Source organism: Thermomyces dupontii (genome assembly GCF_041956625.1).
Source record: "Thermomyces dupontii strain NRRL 2155 unplaced genomic scaffold VTN31scaffold_3, whole genome shotgun sequence".
Lineage (NCBI taxonomy): Eukaryota > Fungi > Ascomycota > Eurotiomycetes > Eurotiales > Trichocomaceae > Thermomyces > Thermomyces dupontii.
In genome coordinates, this window is record NW_027192309.1 from 2,056,666 (window position 1) to 2,077,719 (window position 21,054).

A 21,054-nucleotide genomic window follows, 5' to 3' on the forward strand; every position below is an offset into this window, starting at 1 on the left:
ATAGTCAACGAAGAGAACGAGAAGAGAGACGAAGCTTATCGTTGCAGACGAATATGGACAGACATTATGATACGCTTCCGTCCCAGTAGTAGTAGGATGCTCTGGTTGTATTACCAGAACCTTACCACATCCCACCCCCATCGACCAGGCATAGTACAGTATCGAATCTTCCCACGTAGAACCGCTCCCAGTAAGGTTGGCAAGGTGAATCGCGATAAGGGACATCCACACAGTATACTCCGTATTGTTATGTATGTACTGTACATCAAAGCTGGGACTGGGAGGGGTTATCAAGGTTACGGCACGGCTTGCCCGAGGCCATTCCCTTGGAACTGTAGCACCGCAAGCTGCTCTGGAAGCCCGGTTCGCGGCATTCACCTTGGAGAAAAACAAAAACTGGAGAGCAAAAAGCAAAGAATTTCATAATCCTGGCCAGGATTTGTCATGGCTTCACAATCTTTACTTCTACCACTCCCCTGCCTCTTGACTTCCAGTCCTTCGGTACGCTGAGCTTCCATCCCCGCCGGTTGATTCCATCTCATCTCATACGTCACCATGCCGGTGCGCCAAGACGATCTGGATCTTTACCAGATCATCAAATTTACCAACTGCCGCATCCTCAAGGATCGGCAGCTCGTCAACGAAGACCTGTGGATAGATGCTCGCTCGGGGAAGATTCTCAACGCCCAGAAGGTTTTCTATGAGCTGCAACTCTCCCCGAACAAGGTCATCGACCTTCATGGCAAAATCCTCTGCCCCGGCTTCATCGATGTGCAGATCAACGGAGCCCACGGCTTTGACTTCTCTGTCCCTCGGGACAGCAAAGAAGACTACGAAGCGGGGTTGAAAGAAGCCACCCGCGGGTTGGCACGGACAGGTGTGACCTCGTTCTTGCCCACGACTGTGAGTTCCACTTCGGAAGTATATCGCAAGGTAAGGACTTCCGCTTCGCCCTGTCAGCCATCATCGATGCTGACGGATTGTCGAGGTGCTGCCATTCCTGGCCCCATGGGGAAGATCTCGCGATCCCAGTGATGGAGCGGAGAGTCTTGGAGCCCATGTGGAGGGTCCATTTATCAACCCGGTCCGCAACGGCGTGCACAAGCCCGATGTGCTGCTGTCTGTGCGAAACGGACTACAAGACATTCTCGACTGCTATGGAGTCGAAAATTTCCCTGCTGGCTCGACGCAAAACGGCGCAACCACGCAGAACGGTGTGACCACGCAGAGCAGCACCGTCCGCGTCCCCGCCATCAAGATGATCACGGCCGCCCCAGAAGTCGGAGACATGCTCAAGATGATCCCCGAGATCCGTGCTCGGGGTGTCATCTTCTCTATCGGACATTCGGACGCTACATACCAGCAAGCCCTAGCCGCCGTGGGCGAAGGCGCAACGATGGTGACGCACCTGTTCAACGCGATGCGGCCGTTCCTCCACCGCAACCCTGGTGTCTTCGGGCTCCTGGGCCAGAGCGAGCAGCCCAAGCCGTTCTTTGGCATAATCGCCGATGGCATTCACCTGCATCCGACCTCGATCAAGATTGCGTATCACGCACACTCGCAGGGCCTTATCCTGGTGACCGACGCGATGCGACTGTGCGGCCTCCCGGACGGCGTCTACGAATGGACCAACGGAGACCGCATCATCAAGGAGGGTGCGCGGCTGACGCTCGAGGGCTCGGACCGACTTGCGGGCAGCTCCGCCACCCTCATCGAGTGCGTGAACAATTTCCGTCGCTGGAGCGGCGCGACCACCGCCGAGGCATTGGCCGCCGTCACGTCGACGCCTGCGAAGATGCTCGGCATGGACCACATCAAAGGTACCCTGGAGCCCGGCGCGGACGCGGATCTCGTCGTCCTCGGCGAGAAGGATGATCCGTACAGCGGTCAGACCTTGACGGTCGACCAGGTCTGGAAGTTCGGCGTTAAGATCTACGAGGAGGGATCTGAGGAGTAATAATGATCTTCATTCTTTGTTTCGTTCGTCTGATCCGAAATGATTTGCTCGGATGGTTATGTATTCATTAGAGCCAGCATACTTATTTTGCACTTTACGTTTTGCATGCCTGATTTGATGCTACGTATACCCATTAGATGAATAGACTTAGGAATGGAGTTTATTTTCCTTTTTTTTCGTGATTGGGCTTTACATGTCGTTACTTTTTGTTTGATTGTTGGGCGAAAGGGAATGTCCAAGACTGAAGGGTAAGAGTAATCCCATTCTTTCTTGGTTTTTGTGAAGCCCTATACTCACGATCGGATCCCATGGGGAATTGCAAGAAACCTCCTTTCTTAGCGTTCGACAATGATACATACTTACTGTACAGCATCACACTATGTTCATGGCACAATCATCCAGTGATTGCACACATGTCTATCAAAGATATAAAACTCCATGTGTATCATCAACATAGATAGGTATGTAGGTACATACCTACAAACACGCTGGATAAGTATTTTATTTGTTTTACAGTTTCGCATGTTCTCGCTTCCATCCCGCCTCCTCGGCAATCAACTCCGCCGCCCGCTCCCCGATCGCCAACACCGTCAGCATGGGGTTGATGCTGGGCATCATGGGGAAGACGCCCGCATCCGCGATGCGGACCTTCTTCAATCCGCGGATTTTGAGGGTCGGGTCGACGACGGCGAGCGGGTCGCGGCGGACGTCACCCATCTTCGTCGTCCCCGCCGGATGGTACACGGTGTGGTGCACGCGGCGGCCGTACTCGGAGAGCTCCTCGTCGGTCTGCACGGCGGGGCCGGGCGCAACCTCGCGCTTGATCCAGTCCTTGAAGGGCGCCTGCTGGGCGACTTTGCGGGCGGCTTTGAGGCCGGCGACGATGGTCGCGGCGTCGTAGCCCTCCGGGTCGGTGAAGTAGCGGAAGTCCAGGGCCGGCTTGACCGACGGGTCCGCGGAGGTCAGGTAGAGGCGGCCCCGAGAGCGCGGCCGCGGGATGTTGGGCGTCATGCAGAACGCGTCCTTGGGCGTGTCGTATCCCAGGCGAGCCGTGTTGAGGCAGAAGGGAATCTGGTAGCAGTGCATCATGATGTCGGCGGCCTCGCCGTCGCTGCCGGCCGCGTTGGGCGCCTCGCGGCGGAGGAAGACGCCCGCGTCTGAGTCCATGGTGGTCTGGTTCGGCGGAACGGGCCGGTTGAGTTCCCAGATGATGATCGTCTCCGGGTGGTCCAGCAGGTTCTCACCCACGCCGGGGATGTCCTTGACGACGGGGATGCCGAGGGGTTGCAGCTGCTTCGCGGGGCCAATTCCAGACAGCAGCAGCAGACGTGGTGTGTCAATGGCGCCAGCGCACAGGATGGTCTCGGACTTTGCCGACACGGTCCGCTTCTCGCCGGACTGGAGAGTGAGGTCGACACCAGTGACGGTGTCGTTGCGGTCCACGTTGACGCGCGACACCCACGCGTTGGTGAGGATGGTCAAGTTCGGCCGCTTCCACTCGCTGCGCAGGATCGGGTGGATGTAGGCGACGCTGGCGCTGCTGCGCCGGCCATCGTCCGGATTGTACGCGACGGAGAAGAACCCGACTCCCTTGGTCAGCTGGCCCTTGGAGCGGATCTCGCGGTTAAAGTCTTCAATGATGGGGACGTCCAGCGCCTTGGAGCAGGACTCCACCCAGTCCTTGCACAGCTGGTTGCGGTGGCGCGCATGAACCGGCTGCACAGTGTTGCGCAGGTTGTCCAGCACCCGCATAAACATGTCAAACGACCAGCCCGTGCAGCCTTGCTCTTCCCACAGGCGACAATCGTACTCGAAGGGGCGGAAGGAGATCAGAGTGTTGTGGGACGAGCAGCCACCCAGCACCTTGGCTCGCGAATGGCGAATATGGCTGTTCCCTATAATTTCTGTTAGCGAATAATCGCCTCTGGGCGATCAATGCGACAGCTTTTACCCATTGGCTGCTCCGTAGTCGGATAATCATAGTCCAGCTCTCCGCCCAGCAGACTGAGCCAATCCTTGAGCTTCAGTACCCGGTCGTCCATAAAGTCACTCGGACCGGCTTCAATCAAGAGCGTGCGCTTGTTGGGCAGGTACTCGGCCAGCCGCGATGCGATCACGCACCCGGCTGTGCCGCCGCCAACGATCACATAGTCGTAGCTGTTGACGTCGCTGGCGGGAAGGAAAGTGGTCGTCATGGTGATTGGTGAACAGTCAGTGGCTCAAACCTGGTCGGAATTGATGCGCAGGGTGTTGTCCGTCCTGCGCTTTTGTGCCTTTGGAGCTCTAAAAAAGAGAATTTGATCAAATTGCGAATGCCGGAAGATGAAGGCTTTTTAAGCAGAGGCAATCTGAGGCTCCAAATTCGAGATGGAGGATGAGAATGGACAGGTGGATCCGGTGGGGCTGATCTGATAAGCTCCATCCACCATCCATAAGCAGGCAAACAATGCAAACAAAACACCCAACTACGAATAGAGCAATGATACTCTGCTTCCTGGCGTATCAAACTTGAATACTGAGCAATTGAGAGATCATTGATACCAGGACTGTATTCGTCGCTTCAAGTACGCATGCTCTCTATCCTGCTGATGGCGGGCGGAGCGGCCACTCCCGCGCAGAGGGATTTTATTACCAAGTTTAGAAAAGTTTACTTTAATCAAAGTTACCATACACAGTAGTTACACGTCCAGTGATCTGCATCGAAATTTTCACACAGCCAATCACTATCAAGATATCTGCCAGTTTGGGCGAATGACTGGAGAGGAATGCTCACCGCCATCTGGGATTGAAATGGGCTTGGCATCAAATTCTCAGTTGACCTTCCATATCGAGTTTAGATCAATACCAGATTCCGTCCTATTGTATCTTACCGTCTTTATCTGATTGGCCGTACGGGTCTCACTCTGGCGGGAGATGAGCCGCGAGAGTTCTCCACAGCCATGACGAAACAATACGGTACGTCCAGCAGGTCAGTCCCTGACGGCCTGCCTGACCGCGCATCGCACTCTGTTGATAATTGAAGCTTCACTTCCATCCAACCTCCGACCAGCGGATCATGACAGGGCAGTACTTGTACACTCCCCGCAAGCTGTACTACGCGGGCAAGAGCCAGCCGGCAACCTCCAACCGGACCTTTTCCTGCATCAACCCGGCCACCGGAGAGACAATCTCCGAGATCCACGAGGCGTCTCACGCTGATATCGACCGGGCCATTGCCGCGGCCGAAGAGGCTTTCAAGACATGGTCCGTCACACCCGCAGCTGAACGGGCGCGCATCTTGCAACGAGCGGCACAGATCCTGCGCGAGCGCAACGATGAGATTGCCACGGCGGAAACGCACGACACGGGCAAGCCGTTCAGCGAGACGAGCGTGGTGGATGTGGCGACGGGGGCGGACGTGTTGGAGTTCTATGCCAATCTGGTTGGCAGCGGAGGGTTGAACGGTGAGACGGCGCAGCTGCGCGAGAATGCCTGGGTATACACGAAAAAGGAGCCACTAGGGGTGTGCGTGGGGATTGGAGCATGGAACTATCCAATACAAATGTTGGTTCCTTCGTCCCCGGCAAGGACCTAAAGTATTTGAGCTGATGAATGCAGTGCACTATGGAAGTCGGCGCCATGCCTGGCAGCCGGAAACACCATGGTCTACAAGCCCAGCGAAGTCACCTCGCTGCACGGCGAGACGCTGGCTAAGATTTACACCGAGGCCGGCCTGCCACCAGGTGTGTTCAACGTGGTGCACGGCAGCGGCAACGTGGGCGCGTACCTCACGTCGCATCCGTCCATCGCCAAGGTGTCGTTCACGGGTCAGGTGTCCACGGGCAAAAATGTCGCCCGCAGCGCCGCGGGGGAAATGAAATACGTCACCATGGAACTCGGCGGCAAGAGCCCACTGCTGGTCCTACCGGACGCGGACCTGGACACGGCCGTAGACGGCGCCATCATGGCTAACTTCTTCAGCACCGGGCAAGTGTGCACGAACGGAACGCGTGTCTTCATCCCGCGATCCCGCAAGGCGGAATTCGAGCAGCGTCTCCTGGAGAAGATGGAGTACATCCGGCCGGGGGACGTGATGGACAGCGCCACTAACTTTGGTCCGCTCGTCTCGCATGACCACTGGCGCAAAGTCACAAGCTACATCAAGCATGGCATCGAGGTGGATCGCGCGAAGCTGCTCTACGGCGGTCTGGGCCAGCCATCAAACTTGCCGCCGTCGCTCCGCAACGGCTTCTGGGTCAAACCCACCATCTTCACCGACTGCACGGATGACATGAAGATTGTGCGCGAGGAGATCTTCGGCCCCGTGATGTCGATCCTGACGTACGACACCATCGACGAGGCCGTCCGCCGTGCCAACGCCACCGAGCTCGGCCTGGCCGCGGGCGTCTTCACCAAGGATCTGAACCTCGCGCATCGCATCATCGACCAGCTCCAGGCGGGCATCACGTGGGTGAATTCCTGGGGCGAGTCACCGGCGGAGATGAGCGTCGGCGGATGGAAACAGTCCGGCGTTGGTGTCGAGAACGGTCGACGCGGTCTCGAGGCCTGGGTCCGGAATAAGAGCACGCTGGTCGATATGAGTGGTTCGGTGGCGACGGTGTTTGCCAAACTGTAATCTCCAGGGAAGTATATCAATGTATAAAAAAAAATCCTGTAAATGATAAGGAGTTGGAGGTGATCTCGTTTGTTTTGGATTGATGCAGATTGAATCATGACTTGGAGCTACAGATGATATGCATGCACAAATGGAACTAAAACGAGGTATCTCAGGAGCAAACCAGACCCTAAGCAAACAAACCCAACGGCTCACTTCACGCATCCGATGCAAGTGGAAGAAGAAAAAAAATACACATGCAGTCTTTTTCTTCTCAGTCTGACGACAATCGCGATCCCATCCGGTCAAAAAACAGATCCGTGTTGAGCGTCGAATCCAATCCTCCCACCGCCGAGTCGACCAGTCGCGATGACATGCTGTCGGGCGTCAACTCGCCTTCATCCTCCATTCCCTTGTGCAGCTGGGTATCGATTTTGAGATCCTTGGGCACTTTGCTTTGTCCGTTGACCACCCAGGGTCGCTGGTCGTTAGAAGGCCGCACGCCTGTGGTGAGCAGGGGCGCGGGGACATATGTCCGTGGGCGGTAGACGAGGGGCGGGCCCTGGGTGCGGGCGTCGGTGCCTGCCTTTTCGATGGACTCGAAGTACTGGACCGTCTTGACCCTGAGCTCCATCGTGGCGTCCCGGTCGGCGACGATGAGCGGGTGCGGATGCAGCTGCAGGGCGGACAGCGGCCACATGTGGTTGACGCCGCCCTCGAGGCCGTGGTGCAGGGCCAGCGCCTTATGTGCGCCAGTGCAGATGATGACGACTTCGCGCGCTTCCATGATGGTCTTGATGCCCACGGTCAGCGCTTGCTTGGGCACCTTGTCAACGTCGCCGTCGAAGAATCGCGAGTTTGCCAAGATCGTGTCGTAGGCCAGCGTCTTGACCCGCGTGCGGCTGTTGAGGGATGAACCGGGCTCGTTGAAGGCGATGTGGCCATCGGGACCGACGCCGCCGAGGAAGAGCTCGATGCCGCCGACGCGCGCAATCTTGGCTTCGAACGCGGCTGCCTCTGCGGCCAGGTCGGGCGCGTTGCCATTTAGAATGTTGATGTTGGCGGGCGGAATATCGACGTGCGAGAAGAAGTGCTTGTACATGAAGCTGTGGTACGACTGTGGATGATCCCGGGGGAGGCCCACGTATTCGTCCTGTGCGCGGGGGGGAATCAGCGGGCTGCCATCTATGACGGGGTTCGCAAGGGGGTGACGGCGCGTACCATGTTGAAAGTGACGACATGGCGGAAGGAAATCTCGCCGGCCTTATGTCGCTGCACCAGGATCTGATAGATAAGCTCCGGGCTGCTACCCGTCGGTAGGCCCAGGACAAATGGCTTATCGGCCGTGGGGTTGAAACGCTTGATGCGGCCTGGGCTGGTTAGCTCAAGAACCTTTTGCGTGTCATCAAGAAGCACATACTGATGATGTACTCTGCGATGTACTCGGAAACGCTCCGAGGGTCCTCTCGAATGATGACACGCCTGTTGGCATGACCAGAAGTGATCAGCGGCGGGATCTCCATCGAACCAGCGGATTATCGAGCACTTACATTCTGCAGGACTTGGCGCGATAACGGAGGGGATCGCAGAGAGATGAAAGAGATGGTCTCTGAGGAGTGGTCAGGCACAACAGAGGTTGCGATGCCTTCTACCCAGGGTCCAGGCGATGAAAATTGATGGCAGAGTTCATGATGAAGGAAAAGATACACAATGCATAGGTGGTGGCTGCCGTCTGGTTTTTCTTCTTTTTTTCTCTCACGATCCTTTGGCCTTTGCTGCGTCATCCAATCCACCCGACGGATACTACGGCTACCAAGGCAGAAGACTGCAACGTCTGGCTACTGTACTAAAGAGATCCCCGCCGGTTTGGCTCCGGATCCATCCCGTCAGTGATCCGCATTGGGCGTTATCCACTATGACTCAGCACGAACCGCACGCGGTGACAATCTGGGATTTGGATGGGTTAGGAGGATTCATCATGGTTACTTACTTTACTGCTTCCTCATGGCAGAGCGTTTCACCAGATGGGCCATAGGTGGTATTCCATGGCTGGTATTAGTCATGTATGGAAACGGTATTACATTACACTGTAAATTACCACAAACAACTTCTCGATCACTTCTCAACCCATCGCTTCCATAATCCTCTGGCGCATGGTTCGGTTGGAAATGATCGTAGAAGCCATGGACTATCATCATGATACCAGGAGTGATAGTAACCGTCGCCGAAATGGGTCCCGCAGATCCGGTTGCATGCGTTGCATCGGAACGGTCTCGGCAGACTGTAACCGGACTGTCGGGGTGCCTCCCGTCTGCAACGGTGATATTCCATCATCACCATACAGTAAGTACAGTAGGTAATACAATAATCAATCCTCGCCACAATCCTCAAGGTCACGTTATCTTGATTAGTCAGTTATCGATAGCCCAGACGCTGATTCATCCTCGAGCTTCATAGTCTGGACAGTTGACCTTGTTGAAAGTACGGTACTATGAGAATTCAAGAAAGTCCCGCTCTCGATCACTAGTTACTATCAGTCTAAAGTTATCAGTACTCGTACTCTGTACCGCAGTGAGCAGTCTGTCGCCGACACGTCCGATAAGCAAGCTCGGAATCACGGTCATTCCGTCAAGCGCAAATGGACAGCCACAGAACGAGGTGCACGGAGTATCTGCTCGCGCCAAACAGCCAGCTGGAGCTCAAAGCTTCGAGAACAGCCAGCTCGATTGCGAAGGTCTCCTGGAGCAGAGCGAGTGAGGAGGAGAGGAGAGTTGAACAAGCTTCGTAAGCGCGGAAGCGGAATTTGACATTAGCCTTGGCATCTCCGCATCTCCCCATCTCACGTGACCATGGTGCCAAGCTCCACCCCCAGACCTTCCGGGCTTCGGCGCCCGAAGCATGGACTCCGCGCAAAAGCGCCTCTGTTCGAAAGCCTGAACACGCCGACAATGCCGACTGGCCATGACCTGCCGATGTTGAAGTACAATGTTTTTGTGTTGAATGCTGCGTCACTTGTCGCGAGTTGATAGCGAACCCTCCCCGGATCCGACGACTGGCCTGTGCGATTGGATAGAGCAAGGCTGATAGGCCGAACCCCTCCGCGAGATTGCTTGCGGCCGGCGCCATCGGAATTGATTTTTGGAAGATTATCGACCCTTGACGGATTTCGCGTTGTTTTTTTTTTTTTATTCTTCTCCGGTCTTGATGTAGACAAAGCGCTCCATCCTGATCAGACTGGCGCAACTGTGAGCAGAACGATCGCGCGACGTCGTCCCCCTTGCCTCCGATTGGGAACCCCTGAGTGCCGACCGCTGATAGAAGCCCTAACGGAGATACCAATTGTTAATCCCGGACGAGGCGATTCACAGAGCTTATTTCAGACGGCAATCACTTCCGGCGTTCAAAGGGGAGCAGCTACGTTGGACATTGGGGAGGGGGGCGGCACAGCCGGGTCACCATGGGGCCCCAAGAGGGTGTGCTATCATCCTTATGGGATGACCTGGACAGGTGTGGTTCCAAATGATCTGCGAGATGGCGGGAGACTGACGCAATCGTTCAGGCAAATGGGCCAGCTTTTCATGGTGGGCTTTGACGGTACCACCGTCAATGACGAGATCAGGTCGCTTATCGAGGACCACCACGTGGGCAGTATCCTCCTTACGGCCAAGAATCTGAAATGTACGATGGTCTAGGCGGAGGTGCTAAAGTCGATGCTAACTCAAAGATTGTTCTAGCTGCTGACGATGCGACCCGGCTGGTGTTGGAGCTGCAAACCATTGCCCGAAATGCGGGCCATCCAGTGCCGTTGATGATTGCCATTGATCAAGAAAACGGAGGCGTAAACAGCCTCTTCGATGAAGTCCACATTCGCCAATTTCCCAGTGCAATGGGAGTCGCGGCGACCGGGTCGAAGCAATTGGCGCGTCGGGTGGCTAATGCGACTGCTCAAGAGTTGAAGGCCGTTGGAGTCAATTGGATCATGGGGCCAGTGTTGGATGTCTTGACTAACGTTCGGAATCAGCCCCTTGGCCCTCGGACGTTTGGCGACGACCCGCATGAAGTGTCAGAGTACGGCGTGGAGTACCTCAAGGGGTATCAGGAGGCAGGGTTGGCCACGTGTGGAAAACACTTTCCATCGTATGGGAATCTCGAGTTCCTGGGATCACAGACAGATGTTCCGGTAATCAAAGAGTCGCTGGAACAGCTCAGTCTGAGTGCGCTGGTGCCGTTCCGCAACGCCATTTCGCATGGCATCGATGCGATGATGGTGGGCGGCGTTGCCATGTCGTCGGAAGGCGTCAATGTTATGCATGCCTGTTTATCGGAGCAAGTTGTGCATGAGCTACTACGCCGGAATCTCGGGTTCAACGGGGTCATCGTTTCAGAATGCCTGGAAATGGAGGCGCTCACCCACAACATCGGCGTCGGCGGCGGAACCGTAATGGCTGTGAAGGCCGGATGTGATTTGATTCTCTCTTGTCACTCGCACCCCCACCAAAAGGAGGCGATGGCCGGCCTGAGGCAGGGAGTGGAGAACGGCATGATTAGCCGCGAGCAGATCCGGGAGTCGTTGCGACGGGTGCTTGCCATGAAATCTCGATGTACGTCATGGCAGGCCGCCCTGAATCCTGGCGGCATCCCTTCTCTAATGGCGATGCAACCTTCCCACGCTGCCCTGTCTGCCCAGGCGTACGACCGATCCATCACGCTGGTCAAGGACAAGGCCCAATTTCTGCCGCTGCCGCGGATACTGGAGCCCGATGAGGAACTCCTGATACTGAGTCCGCTCTTGAAGCCGCTGGCTGCCTCCGCCATCTCGCAGTCGATCCTGGACATGGGCGATTCTAACATTGCCAGCTCTGCAGTGCACAATGGAGAGAAAATCTTCATGGAGTTTGGGCGATCGCTCACGCGACAACGTCTGGGCCGGGTCCTCCACACGTCGTACACGTCGACTGGGGTACGGCCCATCCATGAAAACCTCATTGACCGAGCCGGAGCGGTGATTGTCATCACGGCGGATGCCAATCGCAACCTGTACCAGACTGGATTCACGAAGCACGTGTCCATGATCTGCAAGTCCCAAGGTTCCTCCACCGGGTCCCGGGCAGAAAAGCCATTGGTTGTGGTCTCGGTGGGCTCGCCGTACGACTTTGCGACGGACCCTGCCATTGGCACGCAAGTCTGTACCTACGATGTGACTGAAACGGCCCTACAAACGCTTGTTCGGGTCCTGATGGGGGACCTGACTCCTTCCGGCACTCTCCCGGGAACGGTCAATCGCAGCCAGAAGCTCCATCAGTCGCGGCAGCACTGGCTGGTGGAATCATGGAACGAAGAGCGCGACAGTGCGGCACTCGATGTGCTGCTCAGCGCACTTCGGGAGCAACCAGCCAGCCAGCCAGAGTTGACGGGCATCACTTCCCGTAGCTTTCTGCTGCACCGCGACGATGTGGAAGAGGATCATTTCGTGGTGCGCAACAGCACGACACAGACGCTCTACGGTTTCTGCTCGACGTACTATTTCAAATCGACGGGCACGGCGGTGATTGGCGCACTGGTCGTCGATCCGTCGCGGCGGAACCTGTCGATTGGCCATTCGCTGCACCGACGCGCGATCCAGGCGCTTCTTCAGCGGCCCGGCGTGAAGCGCTTCCAGCTTGGATCCCGGCTGCCCAGCATCTACCTGGGCATCCCCGCAGGCAACCCGGTGGAGCGCAAGCGGCTGCGACAGTGGTTCTCCAACCTGGGGTGGAACACGGCATTATCGCGGCCGGTGTGCAGCGTCATCTTGCGATCTCTGACCACGTGGACCCCGCCCGATGGCCTCATACGCAGTCTGCAAAACGCAGAGGTCTGCTACGACATGGTACAGGGATGGGGCCACGCCGACGACGTGCTGGATCACGTGCGGACAAGTTCCCGGCAAGGCGTGCTGGAGATGTACAAGCTCGCCCTGGAAGACGAGGCGCACGCGGCGATCATCCGGGCCAAACGGGCACAGGACGGGAGGATCCTGGGGACGTTGGCCGTCTACGACAGCGCCTCGACGATTGCACAATACGTCCCGGGGTTGAAGACGGCCGGTGCCGGCGGGGCGGCCGGGATGTCGTCGCCCGTGATCTCGCCATCCGTGGGTGAGTATGCGATGTTGATGCAGGGGTTGATTCTCCTGGGGATTCGACACGCACGTCGACAGGGAGCCAAGTCGGTGATTCTGGACTGTGTAAGTTTTTTTTTCTTTCCATCCCCGTTCCAGCGCATGAGACTCATTCAATGCCAGGTGGATGGCGACGGGCATTTCGACAGTCTATCAGCAATGGGGTTTGACGTGCTTCACAGCTACGAGGAAGTGACATGTGACGCGGCGAGTTGGCGAAGCATTGGATTGACATGATAAATTTTTATATCTAAATCCATGAATGAAATTCGGGATGCATGTTGCATTATTGGGGAGTCGTTGTCCGGTGTTACAATTTGGTTGGAATTGTTGGATTCTGATGTGATATCCCTGGCGCAATGAGGTCCGGTTTGATGCATAGTATCCTCCATCGTGTACGGAGTATAGGGCCTAAGGTACAATGACAAATCGTACAATCCTGTAGCTTAGGTGTCCATGGCGCATGAGAGTGGCGTAGGGGGTTGTTGGAGCTCTGTTGTGGCTGGAGACTATTTATTCCTGTTCCTGTCAAGATTCTTGCCCACATTGTTCTTTTGCTGATCGTACGATGTCCCTCCGCATCCCTGAAATCCATTTCCAGTAAAGTCTGGATGTAAATATAACCTACCTACGTACTCTCAAGTACATCTTTGCTACCCAAGAGCAAGCAACTTCTGCCGAGCCGTTAATTGCCTCAACCATATTAAGTACAAACAAGGTCATTCTTTCAGTCTCTCCATTGTTCATATCCGCCCCTTGAACCGTTACAGTTTCCGGCCATTTGGCCACTGCGCTCGATATTTAAGAGTATGTAGGTGTATGTAGGTATGTATCAGCAGGTCAACCAACTCTGCGGAGGTCTCCGAGCTCTACAAAATCCTACTCTGAAGGTACATTAAGTTAACCAGTTACATGGTCGAAAAGGTAGGTACCTAGGCAGGTACATGTACCTATGGATGCACGCAATCCTCCCCGTATCCCCCGTATGGAAGATACGGAGCATTTCCGCATTTCGGCGTGTTTCAAGGTTCAACCATGGTGAAGTCGATGACGGCCAAGAACGTCTGAAGCAAGAGAGCATCAACAAGCAAAGCAGAACAACCTACGGAGTCGATCCTTTGTAGAGCACGGAGTACGTAGTCCGTACCGATTTAAACTTTTTCTTTAAACTTTAAGCACTGGACAAAAAACCTCACCTCCTTAACGTTCATTTATTCCCTTGAGCTGATTGACGGAAAGGCCGACGAAACGGAGAAATTCGAGAATTCCAGAACAAAACGGCATCCATGGTCAAAGTTTTTTTAGGTTCACAGAATAATGATCAGCGTGGCCGAGCTAAAGTTTAAAATCTGTTAGGTTTTGCCTAGCCGATCTGGCTAAGGAATCAAGAACTGTACGGAGTACAGTAGGTACTGTATTAACTTTGAAGTGGATGATGTGCATATACTTCCAGTCCTAACTGGATCGGGTAGTTTCGGACGGTTCTGCCCTGCAGAGATTGAGATTGAATCTGTGAATACCCATCTCTTCACCATAGAATGAGAGAGTGAGCAGCAAGCTTTGTGATTTTCTGTTGGAGAGTCTGTAGATGACAGCGATCTGGAGTGATGGATCCCTGTCAAGATTTGATTACTAAGTAATGAGTCGGTAAGTCGCAGACTCGGACTCTCGGCCTCGGTCCTCGGTCTTTTGCCAGTTGCCACTCGGTGAAACCGGGATGATATTTTACCGAACTGGGCTAGGCCTGATGAGGGAGTTCCTGTACAGTACGAGTACTCCGTATGGACTATGGACGATGGACCCGTCATGGAGGTACCCACCCTAGGGGCCAAGAGGCGGGCAGGTACGGAGTACGGAGTCCTCCATACATCCAGTACATAAGTTGCCCTTCGCGGTTAGGTACCTTCTGGCGGTACGAGCTGTACGAGAACGGGGCTCTTCGCAGTCTCTTGGCCTATTTTCCCTGTCGATTCGTTACAGAGTACCAAGTACATGCTCCGTGCGCCGAACTCACAGCGAGATCTTCAGTAGATCAAGTTAACCTAGGTGAAGAAAAAAAGTCATCTTTTCAGTCTCGCACGAAGTACCTAGGGAATACCCCGTGCATCCCATGTCCTGCACCTTGGACCCTGGAGGCGGCCTCTACAGACTGCAGCAGCAGCTCATCCATGACCTCATCGCCTAACAGATCCAGCAGGTCATCACAAATCGACGGGCTCTGATTTGCAGAGGCAACGGCCAGGCAAAATCCATCATTCCGAGTTCATCCTGGTGCAGGATTGGCACGGCTGCGCCGGCTCGAGGTCTTAGCGCGTGGAGAGGTGGATCCTTTTTGGGCTCAGGGTCCTTCTGGACGATTTGACGATTCCGCACGAAAAGCAAGCAAGCAATCCAACAGACCGGCAAGTCGGAATTGGGGATGGAGAGCGCGGTCCACTCAGCCAGGGATTTAGCGGAGATTACGGTGGTAGAGAAACCATGCCATGTGTACGTACGTACGTACGTATCACGTGAGGACAGATGTTGTCTCCCACGGACGGGTGGAAATCATGCGTGGATGGACCGGTGGTTTGGCAGTCGACATTCGTTGGCGTGATGCGCGGTTGGGGAGAGAAACTCTCGAGCTCCAAGCGCTTCATGATTGACCGTGATCAATGGATGGATCCGGTGATCCACTGGTCGTTGGAGATCTCCGTTCTCGCACGAGGGACATACAGTAGTCTGATTCGGTGCCACATGCCAGGGAGGCCGGCCGGGGGGTTTCGGGATACGATTGATCCTTGATGTTCATCTCGGGTACTCGGTATGGAAACTACAGAAGTAAACCGGGGCGACTCGATCGATCACTTTGGCGGAGGGGAGTATTGCTCCAGGTCGCGACTCCCAGTCTCCGCCGTGAGGGGAATTCGCAGAGGAACAAGAACAAGAATAACCAACATGGCGAAATCTGTTCGTTTCGTAAGGCCAGTTGATCAGGCAGGCAAAAACGGGCCCGGAGTTCCGCGTTTAACCGCCATCCCTGGGCCTGTCAGGAGGCAAGCCACACGTTCATCCAGTCCCTGGACGGAACGAGCGATCCGAGCTACGTAGTTATTATTCCCAATCCGGGAAATGCTTCTTTCCTATCTCGGCACGGCAAAGCGAAGGCGGTCACATGCACGAGAAAAGTTCCTTTCCTCCGTCGTACAGTATTATTTTCCTCCCTCTACTCCGTAGGTATGTTCCTATATTCTTCAAGAAGCGCCTTGACGGGAGAAACAAGCAGATTATTAAGTCTCCGGAAACAGCACTCGAGATACCAAAAGGAACAGGGTCAAAAGACATTGATCGAGGAGCGAGTGGGGCAGTCCTTTTCGTCCAGAGGCATTTGAATTTTGAAATTGTGCCGAGGCCAAGAGTATCACATGAATTTTTTTAAATTTTTTTTTTTTTCTTTTTTTTTTTTTTTTTCTCGGCTGGAGAAGGGCTCTCTTGCTAAGAGGAAGAGACTCCATTCATCCTCACTCCTCAGACTGAGGCGGAAGACTAAGGAGTGCGGCGGCGTCGATAAGATTTCTCTTCGGGCTTCTTCCGCACGGATTCTAGAAACGCTCAGATCTCCACGAGCCACAACCCTTGAGGCTGGTTGGCCTTTGTCGGCGAATCACAGACCGCAATCGCAATGGCTGCATGGATCGACATTCGACGGTCGCGGTGCGCCGCCGGTCGAAATGTTCCGGTCCCGACAATGGCCGAGCACTGGCGGCTGAAGCCGCCTGGCCAAAGCGATCTCTCCGTCCATGATCTGATCTGCTCAATGCGCCGGGTTCATTATTATTGGGTCAACCCGGTCAAGCAACGGGAAGCGGCCGCCATGACCAGAGGGCCGTTCGGTGTGCGTGCAGGGTATAAGATCGACGGTAGGCGTGATCCATGCAGCACGTTGAAGAGGACATACTCGTAGTCGACCTCACATCCGCCGGATGCGCAGAGCAGCAAGATACTCCGTACAGAGCAGAGCTCAACTCGGCTAATTAAGTACAGTAGGCCAGAGCTCAGGATAGGCAGATGATATGCTCGATCAAACAAAGAACGCAAAGGCTTCCAGTTCAGGGCAACTATTTGGATATGACCCTTAACGACTGCGTAACTCCCAGCCTTGTTGGCAGAATAATAGCACTCCGTACTTCGCCCTCGACCTGAACGACATTATTACTGTTAATCTTCTTTTCGAGTTCATACTTGACTCGGACAGCACTCGAGCTGCATTCAGCCACCATCATGGCCAATATTATTCCCCCCACTAAGTATCCGTACAGACATAGTTAAACTGACTAAGAGCGGAACCTGCTAGAGGAAGCATACAGATTACCTACAGACAGGATTCCCCCCCCTCCCCCAAACATGGAAATGCTCAAACCCAATTCAAGGATCGTCCACCCTTTTCCCCCCCAAATCCCAGAATGAGCCATAAAGCGCGGTCCCTGATCCCGATTAGAGAGCATTTTAATGCCCGCTAACTTCCCAGCCTGTGCTCAGCGAACTGGATGATTAATTATTCCCCTCCATCACCACGGGCGATCCGGTTAAGTTTTTCTTCCTGCTTGTTCTTCCGTTCTTCTTTTCCCCCCGCCCTCTCTCCCTCCCTCCATCCCTCCATTCTTGCATCGCCGGTACTCTTCTCCATTCTCGTGTCGCCTCCAAATCCCTCGACCAGAGCAATGTTCTGATCTCGTCGTCTGGCCTCTCCGCTCGAGTGTGGATCATCCCCCGGTGGCCCGCCTTGACTTGACCCCTTTCCCCCACACCCCGTCTCCAGTTGCCACCGAGGGCCGCCGTTTCTTTTCTTTTTTTTTTTTTTTTTTTTTTGTCGAAGCCGCCCTTCCCCCCGGCGTCGACCCTGACTCGTCTCCCACCGGTTTCTCCCCCCCCCCGTCTTTGTCACAATGGAGGGCTTCGATACCATGGCGATGCCCTACTTAGGGACGCCGCCTCTGTCTCTAGGCTCCATGCAGGGCCACGACTATCTCCAGGCCATGCCCGGCATGGACATGCCCGACCATCAGTCCAGCTTCGAGCCGGAACCCTACGTGAGGTTCGTAAAGCGGCGTGTTTGGTCTGGATCGGAAGGGACTCCCCGCCCGCTGACGCTGACTGTACCCTTTTCCAGTAGTGATGATCACCTGGCATTCTCCAATCCTGCCGTCTCCGCCGGGCTGCGGTTTGACGGCTCCTTCCCTCCCGTCGACATTGTGCCGCCGTCGTTCGATCCGCTTCCCAATGAGCGCGAATCGTCGGATTCGACAACCAACCCCAACCATCAGAAGCTGCTCTCCTTCTCTCCGCCCACATACACCTACGGCCTGATGGACCAACACCTGCGGCGCTCCCTGCTGTCCATCAACGCCCAGTTGCACGGCATGTTCTTCCTCGCCGAGTCGCCTTGGACGCAAAACGGGAATGGCGAGCTGCCGCCCCGGGAGATGGCCGAGCTGACTTGCTACCGCCGGAACTTGTTCCAGATTATCGGCTCCATCACATTACCTCGCAGCCTGCGCTACCTCATGACCGACAAGGGCGATCGGATCCCCATCATGGACCTCGAGCTGACCGTCTCGGCCACCGAGTCCGTGGAGGGGAACCCCGTCAAGATCATCTCCGTTCCGTGGAAAACCGCGGCCGCTGCTGCCGCCAATGGGAACGGCAACGGGCCGCTGGCTGGCGAAGAGAAGGTAGAGACCGAGCCGCAATCCATCCCGCTGGACACATCCCTGCCCCCAGGCCCCGGCGAGGATCCGGACTTCGCCACCGTGCCCATCGCCTGGAAGCGGCTGCAATTCCGCATCGCCACGGCCAACAATGGCCGTCGCAAGGAGTTGCAGCAACATTTTGTCATCCGCCTCAAGGTGATGGCTTCGCTCTCCACGGGCGGCAAGGTCTGCGTGTGTGAGTCGCGGTCCGGGCCGGTGATTGTCCGCGGTCGGAGTCCGCGCAATTTCCAGTCCCGGAATGACCTGCCTCTGAGCGGGAGTGCGGCGTCGTCGCGCAAGCATCAGGCGGCGCGGAACCAAGCGGCGGCCAGCCAGAAGACCCCGAGTCCGACGACAACGACCTCGGCAGCGCCGCAGACGACTGCGGCCAGTAGTAGTTCGCCGACCGAAATGTCGCAAATGTTTCCCTTTGATGCCTCGGGCCCGTCCGTCTCCTCTCCGTTTGGTGACTGGACGCAGATTCCGGCGCCGTCCACGGGCTCCATGGGCCCCCCCTCGCTCAAGACGGAGGCTGGGTACAGCCATTCCAGCCCAAGTGTATCACGGGCCCCGGAGTCGCAGAACCACCGCAGAGCGAGTGCCGCGGCCTCGCCTCCGGTTCCTCTCTCCCTGGCGGATGAGGATTTCAAGGCTTCCAACCAGCCGGCGGAGAACATCACAAACGGCAACACGACGGTGAATCCCCTCAAACGATCCAGTCCCGAGACCACCAGCTCGATTCCGGCCAAGATGCCGAAAATCTCGCCCACGGTAACGACGTCGACGTCTTCTGCTTCGGGTCATGGGCGGACCTCTTCGGTGTCGTTGCCTCATGCCCTGCCGAGCACCAGTGCCGCGCTGCAGCAGCCGTACCAGCCGCCGTCATCGTACGGGTCATCGGCGCCGCACTCGGGTGATAGCGTCAATTACCTGTACGAGTACTTTCCCCTGCACATCGAGGACTGGCAGCCGCCCGTGGATGCCGTCTACCGACCGCATGCGGCCCACCATACTCTGGTTCCGCCAGACTACAAGTTCTTGGCGGCACGGAACCGCAGCAAGCGATACTTTGCGGCAGAGGATGTCTGCTAGCGGCTTAGGAGCGGTACATGTTCTCGCGGAGGCTGCATCCTGCATTTGATTTCGCCCAATCTTCTCTTCCATCCCCTAGCAGTCGCGGCAGCTGCGAGTTGCTGATGTTTGGTGCGGCGTCTATCATTTCTCTTGTATCTTCCACAACCAGGCGTTGGTTCGGATGGCATGGGACGGGTTACATGTGATCATGATGCTCTGATTTGGGTTGGGTATCTCTTGTTTTTTTTATATTCCTCTCACTATACCTATGTTGGAGGGCTTTGGATCAATGATATCCCTGGGCATGTTGGCATGTTGAGAATGTTTTTCTCATTTTTCAAAGTGTGTCTCTGTACGATACTACATGTGTATGGGTGATGTCTTTTTTTCTTTTTGATACCTGACCTATACCCCGGAGGACGCCGGTGTTGGGATAGGAATGAGTGTGAGCATGTCATTGATTCGATTGTATTCCAAATCCTGCAAGATTGTCGCATCCATCCATCATCCCGTAGGGTCAACCTGAACCAGCCCTTGGGCGATAATCCAGGACAAGGTCAGGAGCAGGGCGGGTGCTGATTCCCTTTGATGGACTGGGCTTCTGACTCGTCGCCGATGACGGACGTTTCCTTGAAACAGCAAGCGGGATGGTACTTGCATGGTTCATTCATCGTTCTCTTCTGGATAAACTCCTTTTATTCATATAAATCTCCAACCGACTTTTCAATCACATTGGCTCTGACCAAGACCGACATTACTGTCTTAGGCAAGAGTTGGTTCATCACGCGGAGTCGCTGACTGCTACTGTACCTCTTGAGGTGAGGGGTCAAAAAAAAAAAAAAAAAAAAGAAGCGAGGAGAACACAGCAACTGCGCCGCACGAAAGACGCGAAATACTGTATTGCGATGGTCGTGTCGGGGGGCTCGAGCACAACAACCCCATGAACCCCCCCCATTTCGCTCGGCTATGGCATCTGAATTAGTAATTCGACCAGTCTTCATGACCCCATAGGAAGTCCCCCGTCCCGCAATCTCCTCTCCTCGAGAGTTTCTGAGCGAAAATGATTGATATCCTAAAGGCCTCCTGTTGTCATGAGGTCACTTAACTGATCGCTGAGCCATCCCGCTCTGTGGCGCGCGGTTCACTCCGCTGCGGTCCGTGTCCGGCCCTCGGCGAACCCCATGTTGCCTGGTGAGTACCTACCTCCAGTCTGGAGCAGTTCATTTAGTTAACCTAACTTACTTGAAGAGTCTGGAGATGGATGATTTCCGGCTAGGATTCAAGTTGTTTTGCTTGTTGGAAGTTTGACATAGTACTGTAATCTAAGAACAATCATTCAGCATGGAGATGGACTCTCCAGACTGTCACATGAAAATCAGAGGCAGGACATACGAGTCACGTGTTTCAAGACCAAAGACCATTTTAACCTACTCCGTAGTACTGTAGTACTCCATCCGTAAACTTACTCGTAGGGCTGATCTTGAATCGCAACTCCTTTGTACGAGTACTGTACTGTACTCTATTCTCAATCCATGCACGG

At 55.2% G+C, this 21,054-nt stretch overlaps 7 protein-coding genes across 7 annotated transcripts; 4 read left to right on the plus strand and 3 right to left on the minus strand.

Annotated features, from left to right (window-relative positions):
- Positions 1 to 555: 555 nt before the first annotated feature.
- On the plus strand, positions 556 to 1,957 carry VTN31DRAFT_4233 (uncharacterized protein; the record flags this gene model as incomplete). Its single annotated transcript, XM_069404599.1, has 2 exons — positions 556 to 933; positions 989 to 1,957. 2 exons carry the CDS (start codon positions 556 to 558, stop codon positions 1,955 to 1,957), a joined length of 1,347 nt encoding a protein of 448 aa, XP_069261556.1.
- Positions 1,958 to 2,467: 510 nt separating this feature from the next.
- VTN31DRAFT_4234 (uncharacterized protein) lies at positions 2,468 to 4,152 on the minus strand (the record flags this gene model as incomplete). Its single annotated transcript, XM_069404600.1, has 2 exons — positions 2,468 to 3,852; positions 3,909 to 4,152. 2 exons carry the CDS (start codon positions 4,150 to 4,152, stop codon positions 2,468 to 2,470), a joined length of 1,629 nt encoding a protein of 542 aa, XP_069261557.1.
- An 860-nt stretch (positions 4,153 to 5,012) lies between these two features.
- Positions 5,013 to 6,572, plus strand: VTN31DRAFT_4235 (uncharacterized protein; the record flags this gene model as incomplete). Its single annotated transcript, XM_069404601.1, has 2 exons — positions 5,013 to 5,500; positions 5,555 to 6,572. 2 exons carry the CDS (start codon positions 5,013 to 5,015, stop codon positions 6,570 to 6,572), a joined length of 1,506 nt encoding a protein of 501 aa, XP_069261558.1.
- A 253-nt stretch (positions 6,573 to 6,825) lies between these two features.
- Positions 6,826 to 8,074, minus strand: VTN31DRAFT_4236 (uncharacterized protein; the record flags this gene model as incomplete). The annotated part of the gene is made up of 3 exons (XM_069404602.1): positions 6,826 to 7,704; positions 7,773 to 7,921; positions 7,972 to 8,074. The coding sequence occupies 3 exons, from the start codon at positions 8,072 to 8,074 to the stop codon at positions 6,826 to 6,828; spliced, it is 1,131 nt and encodes a 376-aa protein (XP_069261559.1).
- A 1,105-nt stretch (positions 8,075 to 9,179) lies between these two features.
- Positions 9,180 to 9,677, minus strand: VTN31DRAFT_4237 (uncharacterized protein; the record flags this gene model as incomplete). The annotated part of the gene is made up of 1 exon (XM_069404603.1): positions 9,180 to 9,677. The coding sequence occupies one exon, from the start codon at positions 9,675 to 9,677 to the stop codon at positions 9,180 to 9,182; it is 498 nt and encodes a 165-aa protein (XP_069261560.1).
- Positions 9,678 to 10,008: 331 nt separating this feature from the next.
- VTN31DRAFT_4238 (uncharacterized protein) lies at positions 10,009 to 12,948 on the plus strand (the record flags this gene model as incomplete). Its single annotated transcript, XM_069404604.1, has 4 exons — positions 10,009 to 10,058; positions 10,111 to 10,229; positions 10,286 to 12,777; positions 12,835 to 12,948. The coding sequence occupies 4 exons, from the start codon at positions 10,009 to 10,011 to the stop codon at positions 12,946 to 12,948; spliced, it is 2,775 nt and encodes a 924-aa protein (XP_069261561.1).
- Positions 12,949 to 17,636: 4,688 nt separating this feature from the next.
- Positions 17,637 to 19,532, plus strand: VTN31DRAFT_4239 (uncharacterized protein; the record flags this gene model as incomplete). Its single annotated transcript, XM_069404605.1, has 2 exons — positions 17,637 to 17,785; positions 17,861 to 19,532. The coding sequence occupies 2 exons, from the start codon at positions 17,637 to 17,639 to the stop codon at positions 19,530 to 19,532; spliced, it is 1,821 nt and encodes a 606-aa protein (XP_069261562.1).
- Between the last annotated feature and the right edge of the window lie 1,522 nt (positions 19,533 to 21,054).